This window comes from Canis aureus, chromosome 29, assembly GCF_053574225.1.
Source record: "Canis aureus isolate CA01 chromosome 29, VMU_Caureus_v.1.0, whole genome shotgun sequence".
Lineage (NCBI taxonomy): Eukaryota > Metazoa > Chordata > Mammalia > Carnivora > Canidae > Canis > Canis aureus.
The window spans coordinates 33350991-33375108 of NC_135639.1; the positions used below are offsets into that span (position 1 = coordinate 33350991).

Here is a 24118-nt window from a genome sequence, read left to right on the forward strand (position 1 = left end):
GATCTCCAAACTTCCAAGCTATGTTTTTCTCCTATAACAGAGAGTTACAGATTTTCCAGAGCTCTAAGGACCTGTAGGTTGACCTGATCCAGTTCCAAGATCTTATAAAGAAAACTAAGGCTAAAAGAAACTCAATGTCTTGCTTTAGGTAATCCTTAAAGCTAGCACATTGGAAAGCTTTGGCCAAGTATTGTAACCACAGGCTTGGTGTTCCTGACGTGCTGCTGGTCAGTTCAATGTGATTGGCTAACAACATCACAATCACCTAAGGAATGTTTAAAAATAAAAAATTCCTGGGTCCTGTTCTTTGAAGATTCAGTTTCAGTGGCTCTAAGGTGGGGTCCCAGGAAGCTAGATAGTTAGTTTTTGCTTTCTAGGTGGTTCTGGGAGGGAAACCAGTTGGGGGAACCATTATTAATAGAAGTCAGTGTTTTGTGTTCTTCTCTTCTTTGCTAAGGTTGATCTATGATAATTTCCAGCTAATGCCTAGATACCTGTGGGAAAGCTAAGTAAGGAGAATCCTGGGCCAGTAAGGAGCCTTTAAGATTTTAATCTTGAAGCCAGTCTCAAGGTGATCAGAGCAAAGAGACAGCTGCCCTTGCCAGGTGAAGATTGATCTGAAGTGGAAGCACATCCAGAACAAAAAGTGAGCTAGGAATGCTTGATCTCATCTCCCAGGGAATGGGTGGCCACTAAATCAGAATTGGCAGCTTGATTTCACTTGGGAAAACATCATTTTGAAACAGAGGATATCAGTTTAAATATTTTAAAACAGAATGTTTGAGAGAACACCATTTACAAATGTATATAGCAATTGTAACAGTGAATCGTCATGAATAATAGACAAAGATGGGAGATTATATTTTGTCAAGTTTTGCAAAATAGGAGCCGGAAGGACTCTTTGAAACCTTTTAGTGAAGGGCTTCTAGACACATTTAAGGGTGTGGCCCCTTTCCTGGTAACTCTGGCTCTCTGAATCGAGATTCTCCACAGAGACCACACCTCCGGTTGATGACTGTTGTTGTTTTGCCTGTTCAGCATCCTTTTTCCTTTTTAACAACACTACAATTTTGCTTTAGGGAAATACTCTTACCTCACTCTCATTGCACATGATTCTCACCCATGGGTTCCAGGGGTGGGCATGTGACCCACACCCGGCCAATCAGAGCCTTCTCTCCTTAGCCAGAACAATTGCTTCAGGGATGAGCCCTGGGCCAATGAGCATCAGCTTCAAACTTTTGCTAGAACTACTGGAAAAGGAGCACTGCGTTTTTATTAAGCACAGCTAAATTGGCAAGATGTCCTGTTGGAGGAGCTGATGGGTATTTCTTTCTTTCTTTTTTTTTTTTTTTAATTTTTTATTTATTTATGATAGTCACAGAGAGAGAGAGAGAGAGAGAGAGAGAGAGGCAGAGACACAGGCAGAGGGAGAAGCAGGCTCCATGCACCGGGAGCCCGATGTGGGATTCGATTCCGGGTCTCCAGGATCCGGCCCTGGGCCAAAGGCAGGCGCCAAACCGCTGCGCCACCCAGGGATCCCGGTATTTCTCTACCACAAAAGGAGAGACTGATTAGATAGAAGTCAACAATAGAGTCAGAGATAAACAGATTCATGAAAATAGCATCTGAATATCTGGTCCAGGTATTTCTAAAGTTATATGTATTTTTATATTTAAACTATTGTAGTTGGATTTCAGCAACTTATAACAAAAAGAATCCAAACCATTATGTCTCCTCAGGGATCAGATCCTGGGTGGAGAAATGATTAATGATTAATTAATTTGTCTAAGTTTATAGTTTGTGAGCAGCCACAATGAAATGCAAACCCAGGTCTGTCTGCATCTAAACACATGTTGTTAATTACTATGTCCACTGCTCTAAAGAGAGAAATATTGTGGCCAACAGCAGGTCAGATCTACAGGCAAAAAGCAAGAAAACACAGGTCATGTTTCACTTTTCCTTTAGATCCCTATAGAACTTACTTTTGCCCCTTTTATTGTTTTTGCATGCTGCCTTTTAGAAATAAACCCCAGAGGTACATAAATCCTTTAAGGGTAGGGACAATTTCTCGCTCATTTTTGTTTTCTTCATACCATCTTCCATAGTACTTTGCCTATAATAGATGTTCAAGAAATGTTTTTGATAAAATTGCCTATAATAGATGTTCAAGAAATGTTTTGATAAATTGTTTTTGTGTCCATTGGTGTAAGTACTAGTCAATAGTCCTAGGATACTTGGAATGTTCTGGGTTCTTGACTGGTTCTGGGGTGTTTATCTGGCAGCTTACAAGAGTCCTGACATTTAAAAAAAAGATTTATTTATTTATTTGAGAGAGAGAGAGCACCAGCACAAGCAGGAGGAGCAGAGGGAGAGGGAGGGAAAATCTTAAGCGAACTCTGTGCTGAGTGAAGAGCCCTACTGAGGGCTGAATCCCACGACCCAGAGATCAGACCTGAGCCAAAACCAAGGGTTGGACACTCAACTAACTGTGCCACTCAGACACCCCAAGAGTCCCAGGACCCTGAGATCCTGACCTGAGCTGAAGGCAGACGCTTAACCCACTGAGCCACTCAGGCACCCTGAGTTCTGAATTTTTAATATATATTTTGTCTTTAAGAACTTTATAGCATGGTGTGTCACTGATGGATGCTACCCAAAATGAATCTTGACATTGCGTCTTAACTGGCTATGTGGCTGGGAAAGTTACTTAGCTGTTCTAAGACTAAGCTTTCTAATTTGTAAAACAATGCCCTATTGCAGAATCACAGAGGATGGAATAACAATACAGATAAAGCACATGGTATAGTGCCTGGCTCATAGTAAGTGCTTAATAAATGCCACTTATTATTATAATGAAATTAAAATGTTAAAATATAAATTATAATATTAAATTAAAATATTACAATTTCTAAAGATTTTTGGTATTTATTTATTTATTTATTTATTTATTTTAGAATTGTTAAATATGTGTGGGTAGACAAGGTTAAGGGAATAAAGGACAAAGAACAGTTGTCCTGGGATCTGGCACTGTTGGGAGGACTGATTTCTGGGACACAGTTTTGCAGAGAATTATTGTTAAAGGCTTCAGCTAGGGAAGATGCTTCTTTCGGGACATCTGAGTAGTGCCGACCACGGATGTGGATCCTTCTCGGGGATAAAACTTTCAAAGGGCATAGACTTTCTGAAAGTGTTAGTATCAAGCTTCTTGTTCTTGGGTCTCCATGGATTAATTAAATTAGTTCCCATCCTACATTTTTGTGGATCAGTTTTTAGGTAGATTTGCTTCTTATGCTTGAATGGAGATTTATTTAGAAAAGAAATTATGTCTCTTTATCTTCTAGAATACCCCAGTTATCCCGGGGAAGCAGGTGGGCTTGTGCAGGTCTATTCTTTTGGGGTAATCCATGACCAGGATTCTTTATGGGGCTGGAAATTTGCTGTAGGGGAGGAAGCTGCTTCTGAGATATGCAAACAAGAAGGCTAAAGCTGGTGGGCTTAAAGCTATTTCATTTCCACCAGCTTTTTTTCTACAACATAAGACTATTCCAGGGGATAAAGGGGGGGATGGGATGTAAAAATCACAGACCCCTAAGACACAGTCCTGACCTGCAGAGATGTGTAACCTGGTAGGAGAGATGGATACAACAACAACCAACCATAATACAAGGCAGAATGAACTATGAACCTTGCTTATGGTAAAAACCATGGGTTGGGAAAGCTGGAGAAAGGAGAAACCATATCTAGGTGGTTAGGTGAGGACTAAGATGTCCAAAGGTAGAAGAGTTGGGAAAGGGCATTCTTGGTGGTAGGGTAGCCTGGGCACGGAAGCAAGTACATGCTCAGATGAACAGGGATTGGCAAATTGTGAGTGTAAAGAAAGTGTGGGTAAAACAGGATGCTGGAGTGGAAGAAGAAGCTGGCTAGATTTTGAACTCAATCTTTAGGACTTTATAGGGCCACTTGAAGGTCTTCGTAGGCTGGTGGTGGTCCTAGATGTTCTATGCAATGGACATCCATTCAATCATGTTAAAATGCATCTACATCCCACACTAAGATCAACATGTAAGAACTGCGTTGAGGGAGTGGAGCCCTCATTGACTAGTCAGTGTACCTACAGATGTGATCCCAGGACCAATGTCAGGCCAGATGGAGTCTGGAATCAGTTTGGGATGGAATGAGTACACGACTTGAGAGGAAATGTTGAGGAGCTTTTACGGCAATTTGTCATTGCCGTAATAATGAAGCGTGTGATTAATTTTCTGGTAATTCATTTTTATTTTAATTTCCAAAAATATTGGTCCACAACACAATGGAAAGACATTGGCCAAAAATACATTGGAGTTTTTTTTTTTTTTAATTTCCACAGTTTAATTTTTTTAAACATTGGAACAATTTTTTTAAAGTGAGCAGCTCTGATCTAGTCAAAGTAATATTACTCTTTAAAGAAATGAGCTAAGAGATGACAGAGAAGAGAGTCTGTGAACTTGAAGATAAGATCAATAGAAATCAAGCAGTTTGAATAGCAGAGGAAAAGGAGATGGAAATATCCAGTACTCAGCATCGTATCCACACTGAGGTAACTATGCCTATACATTCTGACTTAGGTAAAGATAATTGTGTGGCAAATACAGAAATCCATTCAAACTAACATAGAACAAAGCCAAATGTGTATGTGTGGTGATGGTGGGGCAGGGTTGTTAGTAGAAGGTTCCAGAAGTACGTCAAGGAATTCAGGGGCAGGCAATGCCATTGCATGTAATGAGGGATGAGTGGGAAATGGACAGTCACTAGGAATCTCTTCCACTCTTCTCTCTCTCCCTCTTTCCCCCTGTGGTGCATGCTGTGTTGCATTGCCCAGATCCTCCTTCAGGAATAAAAGACTTACTTTCCTAGCTGCTGGGAGGACTCAGAAACAGCCTCTGTTACCTCTGCTAGCCTCTGGGGATTGCTGTGGTTAAAACGCAGCCTCACTTGGGGCCATGCTTTCTTCCAGCCTACATCCAGTGACTAATCACCATGGAGGTGGAAAGATCTGGTGGGTCTCCTTGCTCCAACTTGGGATACCTGAGAAGGAAAATCTCAGTTCCCTACAGGGCTGCTTTTATTGGAACTGCATCACGACTCAGCTGCTCTCTGTCAAATTCTCCTTTCTTCTCATCCTTTCCAGGTGGCATCTCAAGGGTACCACCTAATAAATGTGTGTATGTTAGCTTCACAGAGTCTGGTTCTCAGGCGAATTTACCAGGGTCACCAGACCTCCCTCCCTCTTCCTTTTCCTCCCTTTTCTCTCTCTTTGCTCTTCCTCCTCCTCCCCCTCAGACTATAGCTTCTCACCTTCGCTTCTCTCTGACCTTCTACATCATTCTCTTCTTACCTTTCAGACCAGCTTCCTCTGCTCTTACAGCTGCTCCAAAATGGTGTCTTCAGCGTCTCTGTCACTGTGCCTGTAGCATATGCCCTTGTTTCCTGCCCAGAAGCTCTTTATTGGGTTGAAGTACCCATCCTGCAGCTGCCATGGGTGTCAGTTCATAACAGCCTAGATTTGCATACTTATCCGGAGGATTGTCCTTAGCCAACGGGAGCCTTCATTGCTGGAGATGTCTGAGAGGTCATCTCTTTCATGTCCCCATACTCTTTGGTCAAAGACTATCAGATGGGAGGTATAAACATCCATTCTCCTTGCCTCAAGGCAGGACACACTGTGTGGTACGATTCACACTCTGGATTTCTGGATTGGGGTCAGTCTGAAGCTAACTTCTCCTGAAAGGACGTCTCTGTGTAGAACCTTCACCTGCCCTGGTCTTATTCCCTTATAAGTATAACAGGAGAGCACTCCCTCAGTAAATCCCTTTGCTTTGAGGGAACCTGATTTAAGATAGTCACTTTACAAATCTGATGCCTGTAGCCAATTGACCCAGCCGCTGTGGTCCTAAATCCAGATATCCAGGAGAGAGAACTAGATCAGTTCAGGCTGAGCCCAGTCCAGTTTCCGGGCTGAACCCTGGATCAGGAGTTCCTCCAGGTTCAATCATCTTTGGCTGGAGAGGAGCCAGGGTTATATAGTATAGGATAGAAGATGGGTACAGAGAGAGAGAGAGAGAGGGCAACTCTCAGGAAGGATTGGCCAATTCCTGTGAACATGGGCCCTACCATCTGTCCTTCTCAGTTTTCTTAAATTCTTGTCAGTCTTCTCACTCCTCACCTCTTCCCCATCTACAATCCTATGTTTAGATTGGAGGGTGAGGTGTTGAAAGGTAGTACCATGTGATGAAGAAAGATCTGGATTGACTGTCTGTAGGCTTAGGTTGTAGCTGCCTCCCTCTGCTCACTTTGCTTCGTATCTCTAGCTCTCAGGTTTCAGGTAAATTAGAGAGTCGGTTTGCCAATTTAAATAGTCATGCTTCTGTGAAAACAAAGAATCTAAGCCTTTCTTTCTTTCTTTTTTTTAAAGATTTATTTATTTATTTATTTATTTATTTATTTATTTATGAGAGAGAGAGAGAGAGAGAGAGAGGCAGAGACACAGGAGGAAGGAGAAGCAGGCTCCATGCCGGGAGCCCGATGCGGGACTCGATCCCGGGACCCCAGGACCGCACCCTGGGCCAAAGGCAGGCAATAAACCGCTGAGCCACCCAGGGATCCCCTAGGCCTTTCATCTCTGCATCTCTGAACTCGGCAGATAGGCTGGCACAGAGTTAGAACACTGGCAACATATTGAAAACAAGAGATATCCTTTCAAAAGGAAATGACCATGAATTACATTAAGGTAATAATGTAGAGCTTGACCCAGAAGCATGCAATATTCTGAGTGTGGAGCCAGCACACTTAGTAAGTGCTAATTTGTGTCAGGTCTCTGTTAAGTACTTTGTGTGCTGTTCTGATCACTGCTGCAATGTAACAAATCATCCCAAAACTTAGATGCTTAAATTGACCATTTTATTATGCTCATAAATTCTGTGGGTCAGGAATTTGGACCAGATGCTTTGGGAATGGCTTGTCTCTGCTTCATAATGTCCAGGGCCTCGGTTGGGAAGATTTGACATCGAGGAGCTGGAATCACCCAGAGGCATCTTCACTCATATGACCAGTGCTTGATGTAATGTTAAATGGGACCTCAGCTGGGGCTGTCGACCAAAGCCTGGACTCCCTCGGAATGGTGGCTTCAACCTAGTGGGATCTTGTAGGATCAGCTCTGAGTTCCAAAAGCAATTGGCCCAGTTCACAAGATAGAAGCTTTGTTGTTTTTATGATCTAGGCTCAAAAGCCAAACTGCATCATTTCCACCACATTCTACACATTCTATTGATTACAAGCCTGCCCAGATTTAAGAATAATGGAATTAGGCACTACCTCTTGACGAGGTGAGGGGCAAAGTTCTCATAGAACATGTAGGTTAGAAAATATTGTGGCCATATTTGGAAAATTCAATCCACCAAATGCATATTATCTCATTTAATCCTTCCACTGTACTTGGAGTAGGCATTATTGTCCCTTTACAGATAAAGAAACTGAGATTCAGAGGACTTCAGTAACTTGCCAGGACATGGCAAGACTGGATTTAAATCCAGTCTGTACAAAGCAGGTGTTCTTCAACAGCATATATGCCACTTATAGAAAAAGGGAACTGAAAAAAATAAAGAAATCCAAAGGCCAGTTCTCCCTGGGCACAAGATCAGGAATAGGTAAGACTTCTTTTTTTTTTTTTTTTTTTAAACTTTAAATCAGACCTTTGTGGTTTTTTTTTTTTTTTTTAAACTTTTATTTATTTATTTATTTATGATAGGCACACAGTGAGAGAGAGAGAGAGAGAGGCAGAGACACAGGCAGAGGGAGAAGCAGGCTCCATGCACCGGGAGCCCGATGTGGGATTCGATCCCGGGTCTCCAGGACCGCGCCCTGGGCCAAAGGCAGGCGCCAAACCGCTGCGCCACCCAGGGATCCCTAGGTAAGACTTCTTATCACCCATAACTCTAGTGTCAGTTAATATCTTCCTCACGTGGTAAAGGAATTTGTTTCCTATGTATAACTTCCTGAGGTATTGCTTCTTGGAAAATGTGTAACCATTGTGTGTACCTTTGGTGCTTCAACTTTGCCTAGTATATGCTGGCAGTGGGGTTGCTGTCTGCCTTCCTCCCCCTACCCATTCATTCAGCAAAGGATTGTGGGGAATAAAAAGCTGGAGGAAGCTCTGATTCACACAGAACCAATTCATGCCATGAGTATCTTCTCCGCCGTGATCCCCTTTTGAAGCCATATGTCCCCTTTAAGTTCAAACAAGGACCACTTCCTCCAGGAACTCATCTTTGATACTCCCAGGATTTTTATAATCAGAATGTTCAGATGATGGTTGGCACTTACAGCTTACTCTGTAGGTTTCTGTGTCCTAACCCTCCAATTAATCTAAGGCCCCAGAGGGTAAGGGCCATGTCCTATTCCTCCTCAATTCTTCTCCCCAACACCACAAGAACAATACCCCATTCTGAACAGGTACTCAATAAATAGGACTGATTAGATCAGAGGGACTTAGAAGTTTATTATTATATTGTATCAGGAGGACACACATGCATCTTCAAAAGCAGTTTTGAGAGCCTACCCTATCATAGGCATTGTGCTAGGTGCTAACAATCCATGTGATCCAGGAGCAGGAGTTTAGAAATCAAATATGAGCCTCCTGGGTACTCTGCAACATGTCAGTAACACCCGAACTGATGTCTAGAAGTGAAGTATCCTTAATCAGATTAGGAGGCCTCCATATAGGGTGAATTTGAGGCAAGTAGTATAAGGTTACAATCTCAATCAGCTCTTAGATGATTCTAGGTTCAGACACTTAGAAAGTCCCTAAATACAGTTTTTAAAATTCAAAATCTTGACTTTCACTTCTTTAATAAGTTTTTTGAATATATTTTTTTTAGCTAGAGCTATCAGATAGGAAAAGGATGCTGGCCTTACTAGTCTTTATTTCCAATTAGTCTTCCCTTCCAATTTGTAATAAGTAAATTTCTCTATCCTGCTTTAAATTTGTCACTATTTCACCACAAAATGTTCTTAAAAGCTATGACCTTTGGAAACACCCTTAAATGTTCCAAATCAGCCAAAAAACCTGTTCATAAATCTTGGGTAATGAATATTAGTGTTTCATTTTCACTCCTTATTCATACCATGAGCTCTTGATCTAAACATAACCCTGTTGTAGAATACTATTTCTTCAACATACCATCACCAAGAATAAAACAACCATAAATGATTACCTTTGGGATATGAAAGAAAATGTAAACATTTTATTTGGCAGTTGTTTCTGAACACATGAATAAATAAATGGAAAAGTACATATTAATATTTCTTTTTGGAGTAACAGATACCATTAAACACTTATTTACACATCTTCACTGCAAAGAACAGTCACACGATTCAATTTTGTCTTATAAAAGGTCACTTCCCACACCACTGGACTGGACAGTTAGGGATGGAGATACTGGTAGTGCTTGGTTCTAGTAGTCTCAATGTTTGAAAGGCATTCATTTGCAAGTGTGATAAGAAGAGTCATCATGCATTGAGTTCATCCGGATCATGTACTGTAGAAAGTTTCTGATGGCAGCCACAGAATTTGGTGTGTCATGCGCTTAAGTCAACTATGACATGTTTGTAAATCTGTGTATTTCCCTTAAAACTGGAAGCAAAAAGAAAATTACGCTTATTAATGGATACATGCGTGAATGATCTCGGCGCCTGAACATTTAATTCCTGAAATTTCACAAATTTGGCTTTCTCTACATCCCAGTTATACACTTGAGTAAAGGAATAATCACTTCCAAGAATTGCATATTGGTAGTTATTTATCTGAAGAGGCTGGAACACCATGGATCCTCGTGATGGCATCCTCTGGATATCCTGAAATGAGGAACCTCCCCATTTCATTACTTTGGAATCACCAATGAATCTTGTCAAGCAAATGTACACGTCACCTTTCACGGAGAAGTGCTTAACAGCATATACATCCTCCATGTTAGGGATGTCAGTTTGGTTAGTGAATAATTGTGTTGCTTTGTTCCACTGATAAATTACAGGACGCTGGGAACTACTAGACAGGATTAAATGAGGCGTTCTGAGTGTCTGAGGTGTTCTGGCTATTTCTAGATATTCCACATCAGTGTCCCTGTACCACGCATGTAAGGATTGATGGGAGTAGAATCCATTTCCATTCCATTTATAAATGGTAGTAAAACCAGCTTTTGAACTGTCAGCAACAACAAAGTACCAGTTGTTTTCAATCTTGAATGTTTCAATGTCATTGGGTTTTCGGATTTTGAGAATTTCAATATCCTGGATTTTTATAAATTTATTTGCAAAACTGTCTCGCTTATAGATGTGAGAGCCGCCAAACAGCTGGGCCACAATAACATAGAGCTGAGTTTCAATGACTATAGGCTTGCACACTACAGTGGACGTGCCTGGGAAAAGACAAATGAGAGATTAGTTGGATGGCCATCCTCTTTTGCAGCATGTAAATGTGCAGGCTGAGGCCATACAACTTCCACCAAGATCAGCCTGTAATAAGACATTTCCTTAGTTGAATAGGCAAGGCCAATCTCCAAGGCCCAATGGCAGCAGGATTATGAAGTTCTGTGCCTTTGTGCCTCATGAGGCCTTGTTACCGAAAACTGAGTTGTCAAGTCACATCCAACCTGCACTAGACGTTCAGGACACACAGCTACAGCCTGAGTTTTCTCCTCTCACTTCTTGCAGAAAGAAAGCATTGCTTTCCCTGACACATCATGAGTTAATTACCATAATTCTAATGAAAGTTGCCATTTCTTGAGCACTAACTATGTGCTTTGCCAAATCATCGCACTAAAAATTCCCAATAATCTTAAGACATAAATATCATTATCCTCCCTTTTGCAAGTGAGCAGACTGAAGCTCAGAGAGGTTCAGTGCTGCTAGGAGAAGGCAAAGTTGGGAATCAAATCCAGGTCTACCAGAGTCTCTATGCTTTTAACCCAACCTTTGGGGAGGTGAGCTATTCCAGGGCTTCCAACTTGGACTAGAATCCCACAAGTTTCTAGAAACCTTGAAACAAAGTTGTTTTGTTTTTTTTAAAAATATTTTATTTAATTATTCATGAAAGACGCACACACAGAGAGGCAGAGACACAGGCAGAGGGAGAAGCAGGCTCCACTCAGGGAGCCCGATGTGGAACTTGATCCCAGGACCCTGGGATCACAACTTGAGCCAAAGGCAAACGCTTAACCACTGAGCCACCCAGGCGTCCCCCAACTTACAAAGTCTTGAGCAGTGATCTGGGTAGCCCATGGTTCTACCTCTAATTAGTTTGTTCCTAGTGTGAATGGCTTCTTGCTCTAAAAATAACCTGATTTTCCCCTAAGGAAGGAAAGAGATGCCACTTGTCATTTTTCTGATGCTTTAGGTCACTGGTGGCAAGAGAGAAGACAAGGAAGAGGAATCCTTGAGAAAAATGAAAAGAGGTTTACAGTCACAGGTAAAACTCCTGAAAGTTATTTTGGGATATTGCAGAAAACAATATGGATCAGTATCCTTGTTCAGTATCCTTTCAGTAAGAGTTTGACATATATCAGTAAATTCTGATCAACTAGAGGGAGCTTGGCTCTAGGAAATCTAAACAGAGCAGGGAAAATCTGGGCCTCAAGACTTTTCTAATTTTGAAAGCTCCAAAGCAGTAAGATCTGCATCAACTCTTTCTACTAAGGTGAAACTATTCTATTTGTGACACTTTTCAGGATTCCAGTGATTGTGTGATTTTGGGAAAATCACTTAACTTCTCTGTAATTCAGTTTTCACTCTGTACAATAAGGGTTTGGACTAGATCACGGATGGCCACTAGATCTCAACTATGTATCAATACTGATCAACTGATTGATTGGAAAACTGTGTTGAGAAGGATTCTGTAGCTCTGTCTGCACTCTGTAAGTAAGAACACCATGAATGATTAGCAATATCTTTCAAGTGGATGCATCATTTGGAATATATTTGTTATCTTTGATGAGATAATGTCCTCTGAAAGTCTGTATATATGTGATTCATTTCTCTTTCAAGTGTTCATCTGAAGAATCATCTAGAATAATTGATAGACTATACACAGGTAAGAACCTAATTTAAACTGCACAAAGCTGTTGCAGTTCATTGGAAAACTGAGGGGTTTGGGAGAAAGGGAAGAATGATCTTCCTCCTTGAGAAAGAAGGAAGCTTCTGGGAGGACTTCAGTTTGGAGAAAATCTCTTCATCTGGGCACCTCAGTCTCAAGCAAACTCCAGACCTGTCTTGATCCTGTAAGTAATGGGGCTGAAGGCCACCAACACAATCTAATTATGACCCTTCCCACCCAAAAAGGGTACTCTTATACAGGGAGGTTTGAACGTTCTTAGGAGCAGATTTCTTTTTTTAAATTTTTAAAAAGGATTTTATTTATTTATTTGAGAGAGAGAGAGAAAGAGTGAGAAAGAACATAAGCAGGAAGAGGGAGAGGGAGAAGCAGACTCTCTTCTGAGCAGGGAACCCAAAGCGGGGCTTGATCCCAGGACCCTGGGATCATGACCTGAACTGAAGGCAGATGCTTAACCAACTATACCATCCAGGTCCCCCTTAGGAGCAGATTTAAAGGTGTTAGAAGCTAAAGCTGATGGAAACGTTTCAGAGGAAGCTCCATATTCTAACTTGTTTAAAAACTATAAACTTGTGGAAATGAGAACAAAATTTAAGAGGTCACCTAAGTAAAAGTTTTCATGGAAAAAAAAGTGGTTCCCAAGCTCAAATTAAATGCACAAAACACTGGAAAGAGGCTTCCTCACTGCTAGACTTCTCAGAGCCTCATATGTATATTATTATGAATCTCTAAGAGGGCGATATGGTTCACAGATTTATTGAACCAAAAACCATTTTTGTCACAAGGCGTACATTAACATTTTTTAGGAGTCACATTTGTGCAACAGAGCTTGCAGAGTCATTGATCTAAAATAACATCTTTATTTCATAGTTAAGAAAAAAGGAAGGCTCAGTGAGGGTGAGTAGCTCACCCAGCTAGTTTGTGGCAGAACCTGGATTAAAACTCATGATTCCTAGTCCAATACTTTTCTTTTGAAGAAAAATAATCCATCTTTTATTGCATATTTACTTTGCTAACTTCTATGCTAAGTTTCTTGAATATGTGATCACATTATCTTATGATTACATCATCTTACAACAATCCTGTGAGTTAGGTATTATTATTCTCATTTACAAGTCAGGAAATTGAGGTTTAGGAGAGTCCTCAGTCACTTAGTAAATGATACAGTTGGGAATTAAAGGACTCTAAGCCTGCCCACGCATCCCCTATATCAGTTGTCTTTTTCTGTTGCCCTTGGTCCAACTTGCTTAACTTTCTATTCAAAATATGATTAGGCTTTTCATACCTGTAATGTTGTCATAATTTCGGAAGGTCTTTTCTACGTGGTCCCATTCAAGGAAAATGCACTTTCCAGTAAAAGGCTGAGCAATGACTACATACTCATCATTCATATAAGAAAAAGTATCTATGGACAGTGATTGATAAGGCAGGTCTTGAGACTTTGCAAATTCTGCAAAAATAGGAAATGATGATGAATAACCATGTGCTAATGCGTCACTCTTGGCTAGATCTCAAATGTTCTTAAGAGATACATTTATTTAAGAGTAATAGTAAAATGATAATTTTACTTTGCTTTTAAACACACAAAGTTTTAATGCTTTATCAAATTTTAAAAAGTAAAATTGGTTGGTTGGCTTTTAAAGATATAAAAAATATCAATTTCTGCACACACAAAAATGTAGCCCTATTTTTAGCTTTATGAGGTGGAATGATTTGGAATAATTACCTGTAATAATGCAATCAAAATCCTTGGGAGAGAGACTATTGATTTTGCGTTTTTTGTATTCTGGGGGGCCTTCACAGTAGATGTCTTCAACAGTTGCATTGGTGTGGCCCAGCCATTCTACCAGCCACTTCAGTTTACAATCACAATTAAATGAATTCCCTCTCAGGTCCCTGAAAGACAAACTTCAGTTGCTTTTGCTGTAGGATTATTCTACCTAAACAGGTATGACTTCTACTTCAGCAATTAACATATGGAGAATGCCTTTACCCAGTTTTACATCATGCCCCATGATCTACCTTGAACTTGACTGACAATTCATTTTAGAGAGTTCCCACAGTTCATCCTTGAATGCCACCCAATCAATAGAACTTCATAACTTATTCCCTCTTGGATCAAAGGTGGCTCTGTCTAGAGCTGTGCTGTCTGTAGAACTACAGTGTGAACTATATATGTAATTTAAATTTTTCTGTATTTCTGAAAAAAGTAACAAGAAGTAGGTGAAACTAATTTTTAAAATATTTTTTATTTAAAATAACTTATTTTATTAATTTTAAAATAATATAATTTATTTAATATTTCACACAAAATATTATCATTTAGATGTGTAGCCAATACAAACATTATTAATGAGATATTTTACAGTTTTAAAAAATATCTCAATTTGGATGCTAAGTTTTCATCAGAAGTATGTGATCTATATTTAGATTTCATAAAATTTATAGTTGGAAAAAATAGTTTCACACGTCCAAGTTGTTCCAAACATAATTCTTTCAATAATTGAACTGAGAATCTGTTTTTCAATTTAAATTTAGTTTTTTACTTAATTTTTTAAGAATTAAGTGAAATCTTTTTTTTTTTTTTTTTTTAAGAATTAAGTGAAATCTAAAGCTTTGCTCCTTAGATGCACCTGGAATGCTGCTTGGTAACCACATGTGTGGCTACCATGTTGGCCAATGCAGGTCTAGAGGGTAGAATATAGTCCTTACTGTATCATATTCAATTAAATCAAGGGAGTTATTTGTTTTTGTTCTTCCTCACAGATGGAATTCATCCGGATGCTATTCCATGGTCTACAAATTCAATTTTAATAGGAAATGGCTTTGACACAGCAGAGTTAACTCAGACGTACAGCAGCTCATGTCTGTGATAAACTATACAGCATGGATAATTTCAGTTTCCACATATGATCCCAACTCACCAAGCTTTCTGTTTATTTGCATTGCTTCTGTTCAGAAATTCCAGCTCCTTCCTAGACCCTTCTCAGTCACACAGAATTCCTACGATAGATACTGCCTCATCTTCACACAGTACGTGAATAATTTTTAAATGTTGAAGGATTTAAAAAAGTTTTTTGGGGGATACATCCAAGAAAACCAAGAAATCCGCTAAAAGACAAGTTGGCAAGGATCCTTGTACTTCTTAGATAATTCTTAATTTGGGCATATCAGAGTAGGCCCAAGAGGCCAAACCCATTATGGGATTTCCATAGAGACGGAGTCAATTTCAAGTGTTTTTGTTGTTGTTGTTGTTTTTTGCTTTTTTTTTTTTTTTTCTCAAGGATGGGCCAGAGGATGACACCCAAATAAGCTGCATCCTCAAGTCTGCCATGGCGTATCATCTAACTTCCAAGACATTCCCAAGACTGACTTCATCTCCCAAGAATATTCTGACCCTAAATAATGAGTGTGAACTTCTCTGGGTGATTGTAAACCAGAACGGATAACCGTGGTCTGTCCAAGACCCTCTTGGATGTGTCTTGCTTCTGGCACTCTCTTGGAAATAAATCATCATTCAGGAATTGGGGCACTAGGCATTGAGGCGGGGCTGGGGAAATACCAGAAGGAACAAAGAAAGTTTTTCATTAGCTTACTGATTTGAAGTTAAATACTAGGTTTAGGAGAAAATACTTGACTCAGATCTCAGATTGGAGAAAAGTTGTTTTGAGTATATATTCTGTAGCAAAATACCTTAATTGATAAGAAACCTTTTTTTTTTTCATATATCCTTTCATTTGTCCCTGTATCTACCTTATGACCATTTAAATACCCTTCTAATGTCTGGAAGGAACTTAATGAAGCTAAATTGCTTTTGAGAGAGTTAGGCATATATTACTTGTTTTGCTTACAACAAAATATACAAATTCCTTACAAAGATCTTTCACTCTGAGGCTTAAAAGTCAAAGTTTGAAAGCTCTTTTGTTTGAAAAAGGGTCAAAAATAATTAAGTTCATTCCCTTTCCTGGGGCTTAAGCCAAATTCCTGGGGATTAAGCCTAGAGTTGTTGTTCAGTCTAAGGAGAGAAAAGGCAAACTTGCCTCCCTTCCCCCACTTCCTGCTCCATTTCTCTGTTGACTGACCAACCCATGGGTGTAACCTTTCTTCTACACTCGGTCAGTTTCCCAGACTCCTTTATGTTTTTCCTTTTGTAGCCCCATTTCCTGGACCTCATGAGAAAAAAGGCATCTTGAAATTTTACTCTGGGCCTCCTCTTCCCACCCCCTCAAAGTCGCTTATCAGCACCTCCTCCCATAGGACACACACTTTGCCCCAAGGAATGCCTGGGCACTTTATGTTCAGAATTTCCAGTGGGAAATACCATAGAAGACTCAAACATTAGTTCAAGTAAATTTAAAATTTAAGCCAATTTAAAATTTAAATTGTAAGGCCCTAATTAAAATTTAAAGCCAATTACAAATTCTAAACATCAATACTAGGCTTCTTTGTTAACTACTACAAATTAATTAATCAATGATTTCTTAGGTCCTCTTACACATTTGTTAAAGAATCCAGGCCTTTGAAAATATCTTTTGGGAGTGTCTGGAGATTGTTGTTTGCAAGGCTCCTGGAAAAAGAAAAAAAAAAAAAAAAAGACTGATGTAAACTATAATGATAAACTAAATAAAATGCATTTTATGATAAAACTTAATTATGAATTCCTTTTATTCTTTCCTGACTTCACTAAATTACTTGCAGTACCTTTTTTATTTCTTCTTCTAAAATACTACTAACATTCCCACTATCATATTTTCAATTCTTGGTTTCTTTGCTTTAATGCTCACTCAGTCTTTATGGCACTTTATGTATCATGGCAAAAAAGAAACTGACAACCCCCAAATCACCAGCAACAAAATGACATTGGGCATTGATCTTTCTATGTAGAATGGAATATGAGATTCATACTCTTAGTCTAGGGGATATGTCCCAAATGATGACTAACTAAATGGGTGACAGTGCCCATTTCCCTTCACACTCAGGCTGCCCCTGCTCCTCCCTCTCTTCTCATTTGCCATCAGACCATGGCCAAACCCCAAGTGACAGTGCCAATAGCTCTAGAGTTTGGGGATCTACCTAACCTATTCCCCTGCCAGCACATCGTTTTATTCTTTCCAAAGTATATACTCCTTTTTTATATTTTTCTTTTAGTTCCATTCATTTGACCTCAGAAAACAACTTTCTCACAAATACCCATCCGTCCTCCATCCATCCTTTTTAATCATCTCCTTTCCTTTTCTTCCAGTTGTCTTATTGTCACAGGAATTGTTTTCTCTTTCTCCTTCTATGTGTTCTTTCATGAATCACTATAATTATTCTAATCAAAGCTAATGAGTAAGGAGTGATGGTATCAAGAAAAGAGAAATGTGTCCATATTGCAGAAGTGTAGACATAACAAGGAGTGGCCCCTGCATGATAAGAAGGGATGTAGGTACTGATCATTTTCTCTTAACCAGACTTGTGTGTGTATATACCTGTTATATACTTTTCTTATGAATGTTTTTCTTCCACAAAAAAATTAAAAACTAAACTGAAGCAAAGAGCTTATGTTGTTGGCCTTCAAAGTCCTTGAAAATTCTCTCAAATTCCATTTAAAAGACTCTTAAAACTCTTCTGTCTTTTACCTGCCCTAATTAATATGAGATTTCTCAAGTGCAAACATTCAAGACTTTTAAAACCTATTTTAAAGTTAATTATGTTGTTTTCCTGAGTTTTAGAAATTGTGAGTAGGTTGGAAAACTCTTTTCAATGGACCTTGGAACATAAGAATGGGAACTGAATCTGAATGTTCCAGTCTCAGTGACGGTTCATTATGTAAAGAAGGGCAGTTTTGGAGCTATTCAGAGCTTGGTTTGAATCCTGCCTGACTCCACTATTTCCTGGCAGTGTGACTTTAACTATGAATCTTCTTTAGGACTTAGCTTTTTCGTTTTTAGGGGAAGATAATAATACCTCGTGTCACAAGATAGAGAAAGTAAATGAGATAACTCCCGATGGTACCTGGCATCTGGTCTACTTTTTAACAAAGAGCAGCAGGGAAGAGGGTGAGAGGAAAAGCAGGAGAAGGGCTTGCCAAATAAACAACATTTAGAAAATTGGCCATATGAAAGAACCACTATGACTGTAGTGGTATTAGGATTAATAAAATGTGCTAAAGAAGACTTTTCAAAAGAATGTCTCTATAATTCACCTTTCTGCCTAGTTGAATGAAGAGACTTTCTGGTGTCTTGGACTAGTCCTGAGTCATTCCCAAGTTATGTGTCTTAAAGTTCTCGTGTGAACTTCTAAGTGGATGAAACAAACTGCAACTGGTTGCAAGGTGCAAATTTAGAGGAGGCTGGGTCATAGGACAGTGGGCGTGAAGTGAAGAAACAGTTAAGTCCTGAATTACTACTGCCATCAGGGTTGCCCAGGGAGAGGCACCATGTTTGCGTTGCTGCCCAAGGCAGTTCTTTTAAACAATGAGCAAATCTGGGAGTTCCACTTGCTGCCCAAAGGTTAGAAGCTCTAGGCCTCACAAAGCCAAGGTGAAGGCCAACTACAGAAGCAGCGGTTAAGACATAGACTTGGGGCTACAATGCTTCTGGGGTAGAGAGAGATCATTTTTCCATGACAAGATGGAGGTCTTTTAATTCAACAGCCTTGGGGGATGGGGCTGATGAGGGCAGGCTGGCATTCTTGGGCTGTAAAATGAGGCTTTATGCCTTTTGAAGACTTCTTGTCACAGGCAGGCTCTCACTCTGGGGACCAGTGGGTGGGGGAGGCAGGGAGGCATGAGAGGTGCCAGAGACAGAAATGGTGGATGGATTTATTGCACTTAATGTGACTCTCTTCCTGTTCCACTGCCAAAATTCAGTGAAATACTGACTCACAGTGGATTGTTTCTGAAAAAGATAGGACGGAGCTTCATGCCTAGGTTTGCTGAGGAGTAGGCATAAGAAGTCTGCCTGGCCTCATAAAAGAGGCAGAAACAAGAGGAAGTAAGACCCAGAAAGGACAGGAAGGCTTCTGGATGGATGCCTGAGGTCCAAGAAGGATTTTTTTTTTTTTTAAGATTTTTATTTATTTATGAGAAACATGAGAGAGAGAGAGCACAGCAGAGACATAGGCAGAAGGAGAAGCAGGCTCCATGCAAGGAACCTGACATGGGACTTGATCCTGGTACTCCAGGATCACACCCTGGACCAGAGGCAAGTGCTCAACCACTGATCCACCCAGGCTTCCCCCAGGAAGGATTCAGATAGTTTCCCTAAAGTCTTTGGGAGGCCTCAGTGACTGGGTTTACATTTGCATAAAAAGAAAGGAGGCAGAAGGGACTGGAGCAGAGAATGTCCTAGGAAAGCAATTCTGAGAAATCCCAGGAATTATTCTGCAAAACAAATGCAACAGCCTTAATATAAAGTAGCTTTCCAGTGCGGACTGATGGGTAAATGGTGAAGGATGCATAGGGCACATAGGAGACCAGCAGAATATGCAAAGTTAAGAAAAGAGATACGAAATGCCTCCACACATTAATTAGCTGGCCAATTAAGAGTATTTACCAATTTACCAAGTGAAGAGGAGTTGAATTATTTTGAGCACAATTGGGGAAAGATATTTATTCTAGCATTATGTCTAATAGAAAAGAATTGGAAACAACCTGCATGTCCATTAATAAGGGATTGTGTAAATAAGTGATGGTTTATACTTAGCATGGAATATGTTGCAGGAAATTTTATTTTATTTTATTTTATTTTATTTTATTTTATTTTATTTTATTTTATTTTATTTTATTTTATTTTTTTGCAGGAAATTTTAAAACATGAGGCAGAGCTCAATGATTTAACACAAAATGATGCTTAAGGGGAAAAAAGGAAATTGGAGAATAGTAAGTAGAGAGTAATTCCACTTGGGGATGGAGGACACATATCTAACAATGCATAAAGAAAGGTCTAGAAGGAGACATAATCTTTTACATTTGGAATCTTTTACTTTTGCTATATAGACGTCTAGATTGTGAGATTTTTTTTATCATCAAGCACGTATTGTTAAATTCAGAAGAAACAAAGAATAAAGTTGAGGTTTTAAAAACACCCCATTGGGCAGCCCTGGTGGCTCAGTGGTTTAGCGCCTGCCTTCAGCCCAGGGCGTGATCCTGGAGACCCCAGATGGAGTCCCACGTCAGGCTCTCTGCATGGAGCCTGCTTCTCCCTCTGCCTGTATCTCTGCCTCTCTCTCTCTATCTCTATCTCTCTGTCTCTCATGAATAAATAAATAAAATCTTTAAAAAAATAAAAATAAAAATAAATAAAAACACCCCATTGCTTAGTATGTGTGTATGGAATGGTTCTGTCCAGTGAGGATTTAGTGATTCTAAAACAGCTATTTTATTTCATTCATAAAGCCCCAAAGTTACTGACCTGGAGTGTGAATAAATGTCAGGGTCAGTATGTGGGTGCCTGAATGGTCAGATGATATCAACTCTTTCATGAGATGGGTTTCAGGATGGAGCTCCCATTTTACTCACAAGATTCCCACAGGGTTTCAGGCCCTCATCCTCTGGAGAATTTTAGGACTGCAGTTAGTCTAGATTGGGAGCCATCCCTCTGATTCCTTGCACCAGCTGAAACTCAGCTTTGAGGAGCACCTGGAGCTTCAAAAACCATCTCAGGCATCTGGGGGCCTAAGGGAAATTCTCTGTGGGGGGTGGGGTGGGATAGGGTCTCCTGCAGACTCTGCACCAAGGTGGCCAAGAAGAAAAAGTAGCAACTTCCCAATGCTCCCTGAAGCCTGCTCAGCATTTGGTCCTTAGGTGAAAAGAGTGAAGATCTGGTGCCTATTAGGTTATTTAAAGAGCTAGAGAGATTGAGATAGCATTTCATGGGTTAGGGTTAGAGTTTTTAGGCTTGATGTTAGGATCATTTGATTCTTCAGATTCCATCCCTGCATTGAGTCTTGCTACTGGAGAACAAAATGGAAAAATTGAATGCATTAAATTTTCTCAGTTTCTCCTTTCCCTCCATCATCCTCCCAGCTTCACAGAGTAACAGCTTCATATTATTATTTCCTTTTCCCTAATAGAGGCTCTAGTTGAAATATGTTCTGTGTCTTTTGTAAAACTGGCTGTCGTTCTCATCCCTGGCATCACTGAGTGAAGCCCTCTCAAGCAGACAAGGGCTTCAGTTTGAGTATCCTCATTTTCAGGAGTATGCCTTTCACCTACTTGATTTAACCTCTTTTGGTTTCTGCCTCTCCATCTGCAAAATGGAGTAAAGAATACCAATTTCATTTATTGTGAAAAAATTTTTTTAAAGATTTTATTTATTTATTCATGAAAGAGAGAGAGAGGGGCAGAGACACACACAGGCAGAGGGAGAAGCAGGCTCCATGCAGGGAGCTCAATGTGGGACTCGATCCTGGGACTGCAGGATCACACCCTGAGCCAAAGGCAGATGCTCAACTGCTGAGCCACCCAGGCATCCCCATTTGTTCTGAAAATTAACACACACAACTAATTTTTTTTTATACACATGCTTTTGAAGTGGATTCCAGGTAAAAATTCTGCATCTGTAGGTGAATATTTAAACCTTATGTCAGATAATCAAGGCCACAAAACTAATTTGTTTGTTGTTATCAAAACCAGTGATATTTAATACCTAAGAACTTTTGAATGCTCAGCTCAGGAGAGTGAAATCACCTATTTTCTTTGCCTCTCTGAATAGACAGGACTCCATGCCTTGGTATTTTTAAGTGTTTCATCTTTTATGATATACATAAAACATATACATATATATATTTTTATGTGATATATATGTCATTGACATATATATTTTTTCATATATATACATGCATACATATATGTGTAATATTATTTCTTCAAGAAAATTTGGTAAGTATAAAAGTTATTCTTTTAAAGGATAAAATAATCATCTGGCAGAGGTAATCACCCTTAAGATTTTTGTCATATTTTCTTTCAATCATTAATACAGATTTCATCTCATGGGGGATATTTATTTGGAAAGCAAGTGATTGCAGAGAGACATGCTACTGGTCCTCAAGGTCTAGAGACCTTCTTCTCTCCCCTTCTGGTCCAGAGTGAGATGGCATGAAAGAGTGTGAGTGTGAATTGGGGAGGGGGGGTCCTCCTTCCTCTTTGAAAGTCTGTTAGGTGAGCAAGGGCCAAATCAGTGCTGGATTTTAAAACTAAATACAAGTATCATTAGGAATAAGAGAAAGACAAATTAGAAGGCTGATGGAGAGAGAGGCAAGGAGACAGAGGTGGCTACCAGAGTTGTCAGGAAAAGATGTTCAGTGTGATATGACTGAAGGAAATCCTGGTGACTGTCCATGCTGACCCTTTGCCTGTCTGCCCTCTTCATGGCTCCTTGGATTGGGCAGGGGAGTGGGGTGGAAATGACATAGTCCAGGAATGGCATATCTGGGTTTGAGTCCTGGCTCTCTTCTTTTGTATAAAGTAAATGATCACTTGGTCAGAATTATTTGCAAGTTCTATTCTAGTTCTGAAATTACATCTTTATGCTTTTCACCATGAAAGTCTATGGCTTCATCTTTAAAAATCATGAAATGATACGAGGAGAGGCAACACTTTAAGCCATGTAGTTTTGAGTCAGTGAGTTTTTATACAGAATAGGATGGCACTGGAATGTCTGAGTAGGGCAGGGCAGGGTGGGGGAGGGTGGGAGGGGCACAGATAGAACTGATCAGGAGGTTAGTGAAGACAAGGTGATGAAAGGTTCGAGGACATATTTCATCGATGTTAATTTTTTTCTAGGTTGATTCTGCTGTGAGTACTGGAAGGATGCTCTTCTTACCACTGTATTCTTAGTGATTGGCACAAAGTAGATACTTTGAAAGTAATGAATGAATGGGGCAGGCTGGAGTGGAGGAGAGGAAGGACAGCAATCTAGACAAAGAAAAGAGTAGAGGATGCTTCTCTTAGACCCCTTGTACAAAGACACTGAGTTGGGAAGAAAGTGCAAACCCTGGGAACTGCCCTTGCCACCCACCCCCACATCACATGGACCTGCTGCTCACAATGTGCCCTCTTCCTCTTTTTCACCTCCGTGTGGCAATCATTCCAAAGCAGTGTGGAGGCTCTCTAAAGTGTGCCTTCAACTAAGCACCATTTCCTGGTGATTCAAAGCCTGCCTAAGAAACATTCCTTAAGATACCAGAAACTGCCCAACTGAACATCTAGTTGCCTTGAAACTAGCTGAGAAGTTTCAAGCATTCCCATTGGCAGGCAGTCTTTCCTTCCCAACAGAGGGGATGACCATTCCCTCCACTTTGGTGTCATCCTGGTTTACCTGAGAAAACCTCTGATTATGACTATGGAATCTACTGGAAAGTCTTCTCTTTAAGGCAGACCAGACTGGCTCAGATAGCACGTTTGTTTCAGTGCCACTGGGCTCCACTGCTAAGAAAGCAGCGCCCACAGCCATCTGGGGTGCTCCCAGCCTCCCTGCAGTGCAGATTCTCAGCTTGAGTCGGTGTCTCACTGATTTTGCGGTGTTTCAAGTGCAGTTATTTTAATTTCATACAAAATGCTTAAAGTGGATTAAAACTGCAGCATTTGGAATCCTGATCCAGGACCAACAGAGGTTAGGCAGCAAGTGTTAGTTTATTCCTACATAATGGTATTTACTGCATACCAGGTTCTGTTCTAAGCATCTTGCATAGATTAACTCATTTGATCTTAGGACAACCTGAGGAGCCAGGTACTCCTACGTACCTTATTATCTCCTGTCCCCGTTTTTACAGATTATTATCACTCCCATTTTACACATGAGAAATCTGAGGCACAGTGAAGCTAAGTGACCTGATATCCCACAGATGTTCAGGCTTTGAACCTGGACAGTCCAGTGGCAGAGGTCACTGTCAGCCACTACACTGCACTGCCTCTTTATATGCATGTCATTGTGAAGGCTGAAATGAAGACATCCTACCTGACTGACTGGGGACACACAGGCATCCTGAGTTTGA

The 24118-nt window shown here is 40.1% G+C and overlaps 1 protein-coding gene and 1 long non-coding RNA gene across 15 annotated transcripts in view; one reads left to right on the top strand and one right to left on the bottom strand.

The window, feature by feature from the left end:
- Positions 1 to 267: 267 nt before the first annotated feature.
- Positions 268 to 16820, top strand: LOC144301373 (uncharacterized). Of its 12 annotated transcripts, none has more exons than XR_013368197.1 (7): positions 325 to 646; positions 4367 to 4576; positions 7500 to 7682; positions 11426 to 11497; positions 11757 to 11942; positions 14906 to 15172; positions 15424 to 16802. It is a non-coding gene; the product is annotated as an uncharacterized LOC144301373 (long non-coding RNA). The 12 variants fall into 12 exon arrangements; XR_013368205.1 differs by having other exon boundaries at positions 11831 to 11942; XR_013368198.1 differs by lacking the exon at positions 7500 to 7682 and adding an exon at positions 2761 to 2819 and having other exon boundaries at positions 15424 to 16801.
- LGI1 (leucine rich glioma inactivated 1) overlaps positions 9250 to 24118 on the bottom strand; it is a 38927-nt gene continuing 24058 nt past the window's right edge. Inside the window, exons 5-8 of one of the 3 annotated variants that reach the window (XM_077878341.1) lie at positions 16635 to 16706; positions 13866 to 14035; positions 13425 to 13589; positions 9250 to 9667 (exon numbers count right to left, since the gene is read on the bottom strand). In XM_077878341.1, the coding sequence (XP_077734467.1) occupies positions 9630 to 9667; positions 13425 to 13589; positions 13866 to 14035; positions 16635 to 16706 (445 nt within the window). In that variant the 3' untranslated portion in view covers positions 9250 to 9629. Of the gene's footprint in view, positions 10449 to 13424; positions 13590 to 13865; positions 14036 to 16634; positions 16707 to 24118 lie in introns of all 3 variants that reach the window. The other 2 variants (XM_077878339.1, XM_077878340.1) reach the window with 2 other exon arrangements.